Source organism: Pogoniulus pusillus, chromosome 7 (genome assembly GCF_015220805.1).
Source record: "Pogoniulus pusillus isolate bPogPus1 chromosome 7, bPogPus1.pri, whole genome shotgun sequence".
Taxonomy (NCBI): domain Eukaryota; kingdom Metazoa; phylum Chordata; class Aves; order Piciformes; family Lybiidae; genus Pogoniulus; species Pogoniulus pusillus.
Window position 1 is genome coordinate 26,767,283 of NC_087270.1, and position 12,566 is coordinate 26,779,848.

General features: G+C 63.9%; 1 protein-coding gene across 1 annotated transcript; it reads right to left on the reverse strand.

Annotated features, from left to right (window-relative positions):
* Positions 1-1,113: 1,113 nt before the first annotated feature.
* KLF11 (KLF transcription factor 11) lies at positions 1,114-11,642 on the reverse strand. The gene is made up of 4 exons (XM_064146327.1): positions 11,512-11,642; positions 8,895-9,143; positions 6,274-7,129; positions 1,114-2,625 (listed from the first exon to the last, which is right to left on the reverse strand). Exons 1-4 carry the CDS (start codon positions 11,551-11,553, stop codon positions 2,339-2,341), a joined length of 1,434 nt encoding a protein of 477 aa, XP_064002397.1. The 5' UTR covers positions 11,554-11,642; the 3' UTR covers positions 1,114-2,338.
* Between the last annotated feature and the right edge of the window lie 924 nt (positions 11,643-12,566).

A 12,566-nucleotide genomic window follows, 5' to 3' on the forward strand; every position in this document is an offset into this window, starting at 1 on the left:
GGACTTCCTCGGTGTGGGGGTGCTGGAGCCCTGCGGCCGAACTCATCCCCATGCTCTGGCCCAGGCTGGTGGCAAAGGCAGGCAGAAGCTGGTTCCTGCTTGTGGCAGGGGGGGTTGGAACCGGGTATCTTCAAGGTCCCTTCCAACCCAACCCCTGCCACGACACCACGGTGCCCACAAGCAGGAGTGCTGGAGCAGCTGCAGGTTGCCAGCTGCCTCCACATGCCACGGAGCCATCCCAGGAGACCTCCTGCAGCTGCCAACCGCTCGGCTGGGAGCTGTAGGCAGCCTTGGGCAGGGGGCAGTGAGGGGGAAGCAAGCTGTGGCTTGATCCATGCTTGGCTGAGGTGGGCATGGAAGGAGCCATGAGAAACAGCTGCTCACCACAACCACAGCTCCTTGGGCAGGAGGTCTCCAAAGTCCACCTGGCACCCCTAGTGGCAGCCCTCCTGCCTGGCGTACGTGAGGATGCCCACATATGTGCGGCTGGCAGCCCCAGGCCTCCAGAGCATGGCTGCTCAGCAGCTTGGGAGCAAGCCTGGGCAAGCTGATGCCAAGCTGCAGGGCTGGCAGGGTGAGCTCAGGCTCTCAGAGTAGATGATGAAGGGTTTCCAGGGCTCTCCAGTGGCTACCACCTAGGGAGACTTTTGCCCACACAGGGCACCTGGCACCTGGGAAGGCTTCCCCCTATGAGCTGCTTGCTCTGCCAGGATCAAGCTGTTCCAGGCTCCAGCAGGATGCACCTCCTGGCACCACAGGTGGTGGTGAAGCTGCCTGCCAGCAAAGCCCCGGTGCTCCACCACCACATGGGTGCACCTCCTCCTGTACCAGCACTTGGCAGCCCCCTGCCCTCACTGCTCACATTGTGCCATGCCAGCACAGCCCTGCTGCAGCCAGGGGCCCCTTCCCAGCAGCAGAAGAGAGCCCAGCCAGGAGGCAGCCTACAGTCTAGTTCTAATAGAAAAGGGAAGGCCACCTGAGGAGCAGGAGCAAGGGTGAGATGGTTGCTGCCTCAAGCCCAGACATGGTTGGTTCTGCCCCTGGGGCTGGGGCACAGGGACCCAGAGCTTTGGGCAGTCTCCTAAGGTGCACAAGAATCCACAGGACACAAAAACACCTCAAAACTTGATTTCTATTTCTCCTGTCCTCAGACAAACTACAAGCAGAGAGGCAGCTGGTGGCTGCTGCAGCCGTGGCCCTGCTGCTCTGGGAGCACAGCTCCCGCTGTCAGGGTGGTTGTCCTGTGCCTCCCCCACAGCAGCCAAAGCCCTGCCAAGAGCCACTCACCAAGGGGCAGGGACTACAGGACCTCGAGGAGCCCAGCTGGGCTTTGGGCTGCGATGCCACACATGGAACCTCAGAGCTCCACCATCGCATGCCCTGGGAGGGCAGGCAGCAGCCCCAGCCCCTGCAGAGTGAGAGCCCCAACCAGCACCAGCAGTCAGTTCGTGTTTGCAGAGTGCCAGCAACAGCAGAGCCAGGATCAAAGCGACCCAAAGCCCCCTGCTTGAGTGCCCAGCAAGCACTGCAGGGCTTACTGCCAACATCACCTCCCAGGGTCCTGCTGACTGCATTTGCCCAAGGACAAAAAAATGAACCCAAAAGCCAGGAGAGGGGCAACGAGAGCCAGGACAGGCTGCTCACAGCAGGGGGGCTATGGTGGAGGCTGCTGAAGTGCCACAAACACGGCGAGAAGCCAGGCCAGAGGCGGTTCTGCTGTAGCCAGCTCTCCGTGGCTAGCCCTGGCACGGGGCAGGGACCAGGGGCAGCTCTCCGCGGCTAGCCCTGGCACGGGGCAGGGACCAGGGGCAGCTCTCCGCGGCTAGCCCTGGCACGGGGCAGGGACCAGGGGCAGCTCTCCGTGGCTAGCCCTGGCACGGGGCAGGGACCAGGGGCAGCTCTCCGCGGCTAGCCCTGGCAAAGGGCAGGGACCAGGGGCAGCTCTCTGCGGCTAGCCCTGGCACGGGGCAGGGACCAGGGGCAGCTCTCCGTGGCTAGCCCTGGCACGGGGCAGGGACCAGGGGCAGCTCTCCGCGGCTAGCCCTGGCACGGGGCAGGGATCAGGGGCAGCTCTCCGCGGCTAGCCCTGGCAAAGGGCAGGGATCAGGGGCAGCTCTCCGCGGCTAGCCCTGGCACGGGGCAGGGATCAGGGGCAGCTCTCCGCGGCTAGCCCTGGCACGGGGCAGGGATCAGGGGCAGCTCTCCGCGGCTAGCCCTGGCACGGGGCAGGGATCAGGGGCAGCTCTCCGCGGCTAGCCCTGGCACGGGGCAGGGACCAGGGGCAGCTCTCCGCGGCTAGCCCTGGCACGGGGCAGGGACCAGGGGCAGCTCTCCGCGGCTAGCCCTGGCAGGGCGGTGCGGCGGTGCCGCGGCTTGGCGGCTGCGTGGCGGCGGTGCCGGTGCCAGGCGGGCGGGCGGCGGGCGCGGTCCAGGCGTGCCCCCTGCGGGCAGCGGCGTGCCTCCGGGCGTGCTTGCTGAGGTGGTCGCTGCGCATGAAGCGGCGCTGGCAGAGCGGGCAGCAGAAGCGCTTCTCGCCGGTGTGGGTGCGGCGGTGCCGAGACAGCTCGTCCGAGCGGGCGAACCGTTTCTGGCAGCCCTCCCAGCTGCAGCTGAAGGGCTTCTCTCCTGCGGGCACAACACGGGCACCTGGTCAGCTGCAGGCACCGGCTGGGCGAGCGCCTCCGGCCTGCCCTCCGGGCGCTGTGCGGTGCCGCAGACAGGGCAGCCGGGACGGCCCCAGCTCTGCCCAGCTCCAGAGGGCAGCCACGGAGGGGTTGGGCTGGAGAAGCCCTCGGAGCTCACCCAGCCCAGCCATGCCCTCACCCTGCCACGGCTGGGGCTGAACCTCAGCTCTGCTTCTGAAACACCTCCAGCCATGGGCATTTAGCCCTGGGCAGCCTGTGCCAGGCTGGGAGAACACTTTCAGCCAACGCATATCTTCTCGTCTCCGACATAAACCTTCCCTGGGACAACCTGTGGCCATCTCCTCTCCTGCTATCATCTGAGCCTAGGCAGCAGAGCCCAACCCCCCCTCACTGCAGCCTCCTCTCAGGGAGCTGCAGAGAGCAATGAGCTCTGCCCTCAGCCTCCTCTTCCCCACACTGCACACCCCCAGCTCCCTCAGCTGCTCCTCCCCAGCCCTGCTCTCCAGACACTGCCCCACCTCTGGTGCCCTTCTCTGGACCTGCTCCAGCCCCTCAGTGCCCTTCTTGCAGTGAGGGACCCAAACCTGACCCCAGCAATCAAGCTGTGTCCTCACCAGTGCTGGGCACAGGGGCACAATCCCTGCCCTGCTCCTGCTGCCCACACCAGTGCTGATCCAGGCCAGGCTGCTGGTGCCCTTCTTGCCCACCTGGGCACCTCCTGGCTCATCTCCAGCTGCTCTCCCACTGCACCTCCAGGTGCTTTTCCTCTGGGCAGCTCCCAGCCACTCTGCCCCAGCCTGGAGCCTCCATGGGGTGGCTGTGACCCAAGGGCAGGAGCTGTGGTGCTCTGCAAGGTCCTGCCAGCACCCGGGCTTCCTCTCCACACCAAACCCCCCCAGCTCCCTCACAGCCCTGCCTTCCAGATACAGCTCCTCTCTCTCCTCCATCACACTTCTCTAACTTTGAGCTGGGTTTTTTTCCCCATTATCCAAATTTCTCCATCACTCTCTGGCTTCCAAGCTGCCTGCCCCAGCCCTGTGTGACCACAGCTCTGCAGCAGCTGCACACTCAGCAAGTACCAGGGGTGAGAAGCATGCCTGGAGACATCCAAAATGTCCTGGGCAGCCTGCCCCAGCTAGAGGTGTCCCTGCTGACTGCAGGGTTTGGACCAATGCACTCTGTGACTGGAGCTCCAGGCCTCTGCTGCCACCCCAGGGCCCCAGCAAGCACCATGGCCTGTCCTGCCAGCCTCACACACCTGTCCTGTGCCAGAGTCCCTGCCCCACAGCCCCAGTGAGCACCATGGCCTGTCCTGCCAGCCCCAGGCAGCTGGAGGCCCATCCAGGAGGGACAGCAGCCTGCAGGCTGTCCTCAGCAGCTTTTGCTCACCCTGGGCCACAGCTTAGCCCCAGTCCCAGCAATGCCACCCCAGTAATCCCCAGCTCAGTGCCCAGCCCATGGTGTCCCCGAGGAGAAGCAGGGAGCAGGAGCAGGCCCTGCAGGAGTGCTCCCAGGGCAGGCACTGAGCGAGGCTCCAGGCTTGCTGTGTGCCCGCCCCCAGCTCTTCAGCCAGTGGGCATGGGTGGCACAGGGCAGCTGACTCTGTGGCCCTGAGAGTGGGTTGGCCAAGAAGGGGGCAGCTTGCTTCACCCCCACAGTTGCCCTGGGCTGCCCCTCACTGAGGGACACCCACAGGGGCATCACCCAGCTGAGCTCTGGCTTAGCAGGATCAGAACAGGAGCTCTAAGCTCCTTCTCACGGCAGCTGTCAAGACAAAGCTGACAAGCACTCACCAACCCTGTCAGGGGAGCTGGCACCCAACCTGCCAGGCTGTCTGGGGGGGCAGGGAGAGTGGCAACAGCCCAGCAAGATCAGGCAGGCTTGGAATGCTCTGCACCCACCTCTTGCTGTGTCTATGCCTCCACATCAGGACCTGCCCTGAGAAGCATGGAACTGTTGGGTTGGGAAGGCCTCTGGGATCAGCCAGTCCCACACCAACTCTGCACCATGGGCACCACTATGGCCCCAGGTGCCACAGCCACGTGGAATGCCTCCAGGCATGGGGACTGCACCACCAACCTGGGCAGCCTGTGCCAGTCCCTCACCACTCTTGTACCAAAGACATTTTTCCTCCTCTCCAACCTAACCCTCCCCTGGCACCATCCCAGGCCATTTCCTCTCCTGCTATCACCTAAGCCTAGGGAGCAGAGCCCAACCTCCCCTCACTGCAGTCTCCACTCAGGGAGCTGCAGACAGCAATGAGCTCTGCCCTCAGCCTCCTCTGCTCCACACTGCACACCCCCAGCTCCCTCAGCTGCTCATCCCCAGTCCTGCTCTCCAGACCCTGCCCCACCTCTGGTGTCCTTCTCTGGACCTGCTCCAGCCCCTCAGTGTCCTTCTTGCAGTGAGGGACCCAAACCTGACCCCAGCAATCAAGCTGTGCCCTCACCAGTGCTGAGCACAGGGGCACAATCCCTGCCCTGCTCCTGCTGCCCACACCAGTGCTGACCCAGCCCAGGCTGCTGGTGCCCTCCTTGCCCACCTGGGCACCCCCTGGCTCATCTCCAGCTGCTGTCTCCCAGGGATTTATGTGCTGGGCAGTTCCCAGCCACTCTGCCCCTGCCTGGAGCCTCCATGGAGTTGTTGTGACCCAAGGGCAGGAGCTGTGGTGCTCAAACCTGACCCCAGCACTCAAGCTGTGGCCTCACCAGTGCAAGGCCCTGCTCTTGCTGCCCACACCATGGCTGAACTCAAAGTTAGTTTTAACTGAAGAAATTAGATTGAGGCTGGAGAGTAAGAAATTCTTGAGAGTGAGGGTTTGGAGACACTGGCACAGGCTGCCCAGGGAGGCTGGGAATGGTGAACTTTTGGAGGTGCTCAAGGCTGGATATGGCTTTGAGCAGCCTGGGCTGGTGGGAGGTTGGAGATGATCCAGATGAGCAGGATCTTCTGCAAGGTCCCTTCCACCCCAAACCATTCCTTGAATCTCTAAGCTAGAGGCATAAAAAGGATCAAATCCCTCTGTGGTGCCTCCTGCTGAGGTTCCCTGGAGCACCCAGGTGACATTAACCACCAGCAGCTCTCCTCTCCCTTCACTCTTCTGCAGCTGACCACCCAACCTAGAGGCACCAGGAGCCAAGCCTCACCCCAGGCAGAGCACATCAGTACCAAGCATGCTGCAGGCCAGATGAGGCCCTGGGACAAAGTCTGCCTTGTTCTGCGGGCCATAGGCAGGGGCGTTCCTGCCCTCCCCAGCATGGGCAGCACCTGCTGACCCCTGCCTCTTCCCTTCCCAGCCTATCCCCCAGGTCCAGGCAGCTCTGTTCAGTGGTGCCCTGTGACAGGACAAAGGGCAATGGGCACAAACTGGCACCCAGGATGTTCCACCTCAGCATGAGGAGAAACTTCTTTGGTGAGGCTGCAGAGCCCCAGAGCAGGCTGCCCAGAGAGGCTGTGGAGTCTCCTCCTCTGGAGACTCTCCAGCCCCACCTGGATGTGTTCCTGTGTGCCCGGCCCTGGGTGCCCCTGCTTTGGCAGGGGGCTGGACTGGATGACCCCTGGAGGTCCCTCCCAGCCTCCCCCTCCCACCCCCACGAGCTGCCTGCACAGGGCAGTGCCCCATACCCACCGGTGTGCGTGCGGAGGTGTGCTTTGAGGTGGGAGCTTTTGAAGTAGGTCTTCTTGCAGCCAGGGAAGCTGCAGACGTAGTTCCTCCGCCGGGAGAAGTCCGCCTGGGCTGGGGGGCAGCTCTGCCCAGAGGTGATGAAGACAGGAGCAGGGGCGAGGGGCAGCAGCTTGGTGCTGCCCACAGTCACAAGGGCCGGCGGGCACTGCGGCGGCTGCGTGGCAGCAGGCTGAGGAAGGACCAGCATGACGGTGCCCTGGGGCACAGAAGGTCCCATCAGCACCGGGCTCTGCGGCAGGATGGGCTTCACGGCGCTGGGGACCGCTGCAGCCGCAGGCTTGACGTAGGCGTTGAGCAGGCTGCTGTGCCCCTGCAGAGGGATCATCTGGCACAGCACCTGGGCACTCGACACGGGGGCAGGTGTGACAGGGGTGGCTCCTCCTGGCAAGTCAGTGTCACAGTTCCGAGGCGACAAGAGCCGGGCTGGCAGCAGTCCCTCCTTGCTCGCAGGGTCACCGGAGTCACCTGCAGAAGGCTGGGCCCCCGGCAAGGCTCCACCAGCTGCATCCCCTGCAGCAGACCTGGGCATCCTGGGAGGCTTCGGGGTGGCCCCCGGGCTCAGCCTCGTCCCCGCAGCAGGGAGCTGGCCAGCAGAGCTGTCGCCCGTGTGACGGATGACGCTGGTCGCCAGGGCCCTGCGGGGCTGGGGGGACGAGGCCCCAGCTGTGCCCAGCCTCTCCCTGCCGCCGGCAGCTGGCTGGGGCCGGGCAGGGGCAGCGCCGTGGGTCCTGCAGCAGCTGCCCTGCGGGGACAGGCCCAGGCTCTCCCCGCAGTCCGGGCTGTGTGGAGGGGTCATGCACTGCGGGACACAAAGCAGGGTTACAAGGGCTGTGCCACCAGTGACACCCCCTCCCCACAACCTCAGCACCCACCCCTCAGTGGATAAGGGGCACCCCAGCTCGGCTGGTGCCATCAGACAAGTGTCTGAGCAGAAGAGACAAGGAGGTAGCTGTAACCATGGAGCCATGGAATGGGCTGGATTGGAGAAAGCCTCTGGGATCGCCAACCAACCCAGCACCACCATGGGCACCAAACCATGGCCACAGGGCTCTGGAACACCTGCAGGCATGGGGACTGCACCACCAACCTGGGCAGGCTGCTGCAGTGCTCTGCCACCCCTAAAGTCATGAAGTTCCCTCTCGCGTCTAGATGGAGGCTCAAGCCTGTGCCCATTACCTCTCGTCCTCTTCATCCACTGCTCCCTCACTGCCAGCACCTCTCCTCCCCCTGCCAGCTCCTGCCAGCCTCCTGTGCTGCTCAAGAGGCAGTGCCAGCACCAAGCAGCAGTAGAAGTGCAAGCAGCAGCTCTGCTGCCTCGGCCTCTTCTCTCTGCTCTTGCCCTCTCTGCTGACTGGAATGCTTCTGGCTGAGAGGAGCCTGAGCTGCCTGGAACCTGGAGGACCTCAAGTCCTTTCTGAAGCCCTGCTTTGATCGCAACAGAAAGGCAGCAGACAGCAGTGCTGTGACTCAGGAGCAGTGAGTCAGCTGGAGCAGCCCCATGCTCTGCAGGGACACAGGCTGCAAGTGCAGACACAGCCCAGGTACTGGGCTCCATCCTACAGCCACCAGTGACGGCACCAAAAGCCTTTTCCATCCAGAGCTGGCAGAGGTTGGTGCCAAACCGCTCAGGCATCCTCAGAGGGCTCCAAGTCACCACAGCCACCCCGACAGCAGCCTCAGCAGCCTGTCACATCAGATCACCTGTCACCAGGGGCTTCCAGATCAAGAGGTCTCTTCCAACCCTAATGATACTGTGATACTTAGCAAGGATCAAACTGCATTACCAGCCCCTGATGAGGATGAGCCAGGGGGTGCCCAGGTGACCAAGGAGGGCACCAGCAGCCTGGCCTGGATCAGCACTGGTGTGGGCAGCAGGAGTAGGGCAGGGATTGTGCCCCTGTGCCCAGCACTGGTGAGGCCATGGCTTAAATGCTGGGGTCAGATTTGGGTCCTCATTGCAAGAAGGACACTGAGGGTCTGGAGCAGGTCCAGAGAAGGGGACCAAAGGCGGGGAAGGGTCTGGAGAGCAGGGCTGGGGAGGAGCAGCTGAGGGAGCTGGGGATGTGCAGTGTGGGGAAGAGGAGGCTAGGGGCAGAGCTCATTGCTCTCTGCAGCTCCCTGAGAGGAGGCTGCAGTGTGTCTGGGGAGGGGGTTGGGCTCTGCTCCCTAGGCTTAGGTGATAGCCGGAGAGGACATGACCTCAGGTTGCCCCAGGGGAGGATCAGGTTGGAGAAGAGAATAAACTTACAGACTGGAAGAGTTCTCACAGCCTGGCACAAGCTGCCCAGGGAGGTGGCTGTATGCCCATCCCTGGAGGTGTTTCCCAGAGGCAGAGCTGTGGTGCTGAGGGCCACGTCTCAGCCCCAGCCTGGGCAGAGCTAGAGCATGGTTGGGCTGGCTGACCTGAGAGGGCTTCTCCAGCCCATCCCATTCTGTGATTCCTTTGGCCGTCCCAGAGACAGCAGCCCCCCCTCCCCGGCAGGTGCCCACAGCAGAGCTCTGGCTGTGCTGCGGCTGCCCTCCCCAGGTGCCAGGCACTGCTGGGTGGCACCGTGGCTCCTCACCAGTGTGGACAAGCAGTCCCTCGGCAGGTCTGCCGTGGCCTCAGCGTGCATTGTGCAATCCCCAGAGTCTGAGAAGGGCGTCAGGGGCCTTATCTTGAGGGTGTCCCCTTGCTGGGACCTTTGTCCCCAGGAGCTCATGCACACGAGAGCCTGCACGGCCTCGATGTCGTTGAGCTGCAGGGCGCCGCAGGAGCTCCTGGCGCTGTGGTGCCGCTGCCGCAGGGACGCGAAGATGTCCACGATGTCCACCTGCAGCCAAGGGCACGCTGCCGTCAGGGCACAGCAGGGCACAGAGCCCGCACCTGGCATGTGCCCTGCCTACAGACAGCTACACTCTTACGACCCCCCCACACCAAGGCTGCCCACCCTAAAACATGGCAAGAAGCGGAGAGGAAGCAGTGGGACCTGCGGGAGAGGAGCAGATGGGTGCAGCTCAGACCTCCGGAGACACACAGCTCTCAACAAGCACTTCCCCCGGTGCAGGCAAGCAAGGAGGAGGGAAAATTCCTCGTTTCCACCTTGTTTGGTCAAGGCTGGGTCCTGGAGCCCACTGCTAGGCAGCACACCCACCTCAGCCTGGTAGCATCCAGCACACAAATGCCAGCAGACTGCAAGATGCCAGCCCCTGAAGGGGGTCTAGAAAAAAGCTGGGGTGGGACTTTCTACAAGGAACAAAAGGGAATGGTTTGAATCCTGCTGCTTGGACTTGAGGACCTTAGAGGTCTCTTCTGACCCAAACAATTCCATGAAGATCCTATCCCTGTGTGTGCAGTGTGCACAGCACTCAGCTTCTCTGTGAAGGGTCACTCAAAACTTCTCCAAGCTGGCACAGGATCCAGAAGCTGCTGGTCTGCACAGTATCAGGTGTCCAGTCTGACACTGCAACTGACTTGGAATCTTCTGGGATGCAGAAGCATGGACCAAGACCCTTGAGCAGCACTCACTGCTCGAGACTCTTGGTGCATACTTCTGAATCCCAGAAGATTCAGGAGCGTGGATTGCTTCCACAGCTCAGCTGAAGGCTCTGGAGGAAGGAGGCTCCACCAGCCTGTGGGCACTGCCTCAGACCCTGGAGAGAAGCTAAACTTGTTGGGTGACATCAGCTGCACACCTATGCCAACAAGTTTTGTTACTAAGTTAAGCAAGGTTGGCGTGACCCTGCACCAAGATGCAAAGCTGGGTGACATCGTCCCCACCACAGGCACCTGCACAGCAAACACCTTCGGCAGGAGGCACCCCACAGGCTGCTTGGTGTCGCTCTCACCCAAACAGGAGGTACCAGTTCTAGGCTCCCCAGTTTAAGAGGATGCCAGAGAGTGGCCAAGAAGCTATGAGGATGCTGAAGGGCCTGGAAGATCTATGTGAGGAGGACAGGCTGAGAGCCCTGGGGCTGGTTAGCCTGGAGAGGAGCAGCCTGAGGGGGACCTGATCAATGTCTATAACCTGAGGGGTGAGGCGCAAGAAGGTGGTGCCAGGCTCTGTTCGGCGGTGCCTTGTGACAGGACAAGGGGCAGTGAGCACAAACTGCAACCCAGCAGGTTCCGCCTCGATAGGAGGAGAAAATTCTTGCGTGTGAGGGTGCTGGAGGTACGGATCAGGCTGCCCAGAGAGGTTGTGGAGCCTCCTTCTCTGAAGCCTTTCCAACCCCACCTGGATGTGTTCCTGTGTGGCCTGCCCTGGGTGACAGCTGCCTTATCAGGGAGATGGTCTCGATCTCCAGACGTTCCTTCCAATCCCCACCACTCAGTGATTCTACCAGGTATGGAGATACCAGGACTCGGAGCGCTCTAAAGCCGTTAACTGCCCTTAAATGCTCGACAGCTTGCACCGAAGATGAGGAGAAGGGGAACAAGCACAGGGACGGATGTGGGGGCTCAGAACCCTGCCGAACGGGCCCGCAGCAGGCAAGGCTCCGGCGCTCCCCACGCAGGGATGAGGCGGCCGGGCAGGCAGGTCCCCCCCCCGCCCTTCGGGAGCAGCCTTCCCCAAGCACCATCGCTCATCACGGCCGTTTCGGCAGGGGAACACAAACCCGCTCCCGGCCGGTACCGAGAGCGCCGCGGGCTGCGCAGCCACACGCAGGGAGGCGGCAGGGTCGCCTGTCCTCACTTCACCCCGCCGGGGCCTCGTCGCCTCTGCCCGCCCGTCGCCGCCTCACGGCGCTGCTTAGGGTGGCGGGAAGGGAACGAGGAGGAGACGGCGGCGGCGGAGCCGCTCCCACCCGGCCGCCTTCCCCCGCCCGCCCCGCAGGTGACTGCGGCAACGCCCAGCCCTGAGGGCCCAGTGGCAACGACACCGACCCACTCCTGCCCGCGGGTTGAGGAACGACAACAACTCACCCCCGGCCGGTGTGGGTAACGGCGCCGACTCGCCACCTACCCGCGGGGGGATAAACAGCACCGATCCACCACGCACCGCAGGGCGATAAAACGGCACCGATCCACCACCCACCCGCGGCGGGGCGAGTAACGGTAATGAGCTGCCGCTGAGGCGGTAACGGTCCCCGCTCCCCTGCCAGCCACCGAGCACGTGTCCGCACTGGAGCTTATTACCCACGGCTCAGGGGGTGAACGCGCGCCTCGCCAGCCCCTTCTCCCTCCGCCCTCCCGGTGCTCACCGTGGATGCATCTTCCATCTCGGATGAGGGTGAGGCGTGCATGGCACGACTCTAGCGGGCGGCGGTATGAACGGGGGGGACAGCAGATGCAGCACAGACTCAGGAGCAGCCACCGGCACCACCTCCCCTTCTCCCCTTCTCCCCTCCCCGTGCCGCCCGCCGGGAGATGCTGGCCGGGCGGGGACAGCGGCCAGGGCCGCGCCCTACGCTAGGGAGGGGGAGGAAGGCGGGGCCAGGCCGGCGGCTCCCCAATCGCCGCCCGCCGCTACCCGAGGCTCGGCCAATCAGCGGCGGCATCCGGCGTCCTCGCGGCGTGCCGGCGGGGGAAGGGCGGGGCGGAGGCGGGGCCGAGGAGAACGCGCGCTGGAAACTGGGGGAAAGGTCGGCCGGGGGGGCGGGGTCGGGAATGCCCGCGCTGCTGTGGGTGTGGCTAGGGCGTGGCCACGCGGCCATTGCTCCGCCCCTCTCCGCGGAGCGTGCGGGGCCGCACGCGGGCGCTGCCCCCCCTCCGCTCCCCGCCCCCCTCACCCTCGGGGCCTCAGAGCGCGGGGGGAGGGCCGGGGCCGGGGCAGCCACGGGCGGGGGCAGGCCTCTGCCAGCGCTCACCCGGGCGCTGTCTGCCTTGCCAGGGCGAGGCATGCCCTCAGCACCGCAGCTCTGCCTCCGAAGCACCTCCAGCCGCGAGCATTCAGCCACCTCCCCGGGCAGCCTGTGCCAGGCTGGGAGAACCCTTCCAGGCAACGCATTTCTGCTCATCTCCAACCCAAACGTCCGCTGGGGCAACCTGAGGGAGCAGAACCCACCCCCCGCACACACACACACACTGCAGAGAGCAATGAGCTCTGCCCTCAGCCTCCTCTTCCCCACAGTGCACACCCCCAGCTCCCTCAGCTGCTCCTCCCCAGCCCTGCTCTCCAGACCCTGCCCCACCTCTGGTGCCCTTCTCTGCACCTGCTCCAGCCCCTCAGTGCCCTTCTTGCAGTGAGGACCCAAACCTGACCCCAGCAATCAAGCTGTGTCCTCACCAGTGCTGAGCACAGGGGCACCATCCCTGC

Coding starts and splice junctions, on each gene's coding strand:
- KLF11 (XM_064146327.1), bottom strand. CDS start 11,553: ATGCACGCCTCACCCTCATCCGAGATGGAAGATGCATCCACG. Junction 7,130..8,894: donor GGGACTGCTTGTCCACACTG/GTGAGGAGCCAC, acceptor TGTGTCCCGCAG/TGCATGACCCCTCCACACAG. Junction 2,626..6,273: donor ACACCTCCGCACGCACACCG/GTGGGTATGGGG, acceptor TTGTGCCCGCAG/GAGAGAAGCCCTTCAGCTGC.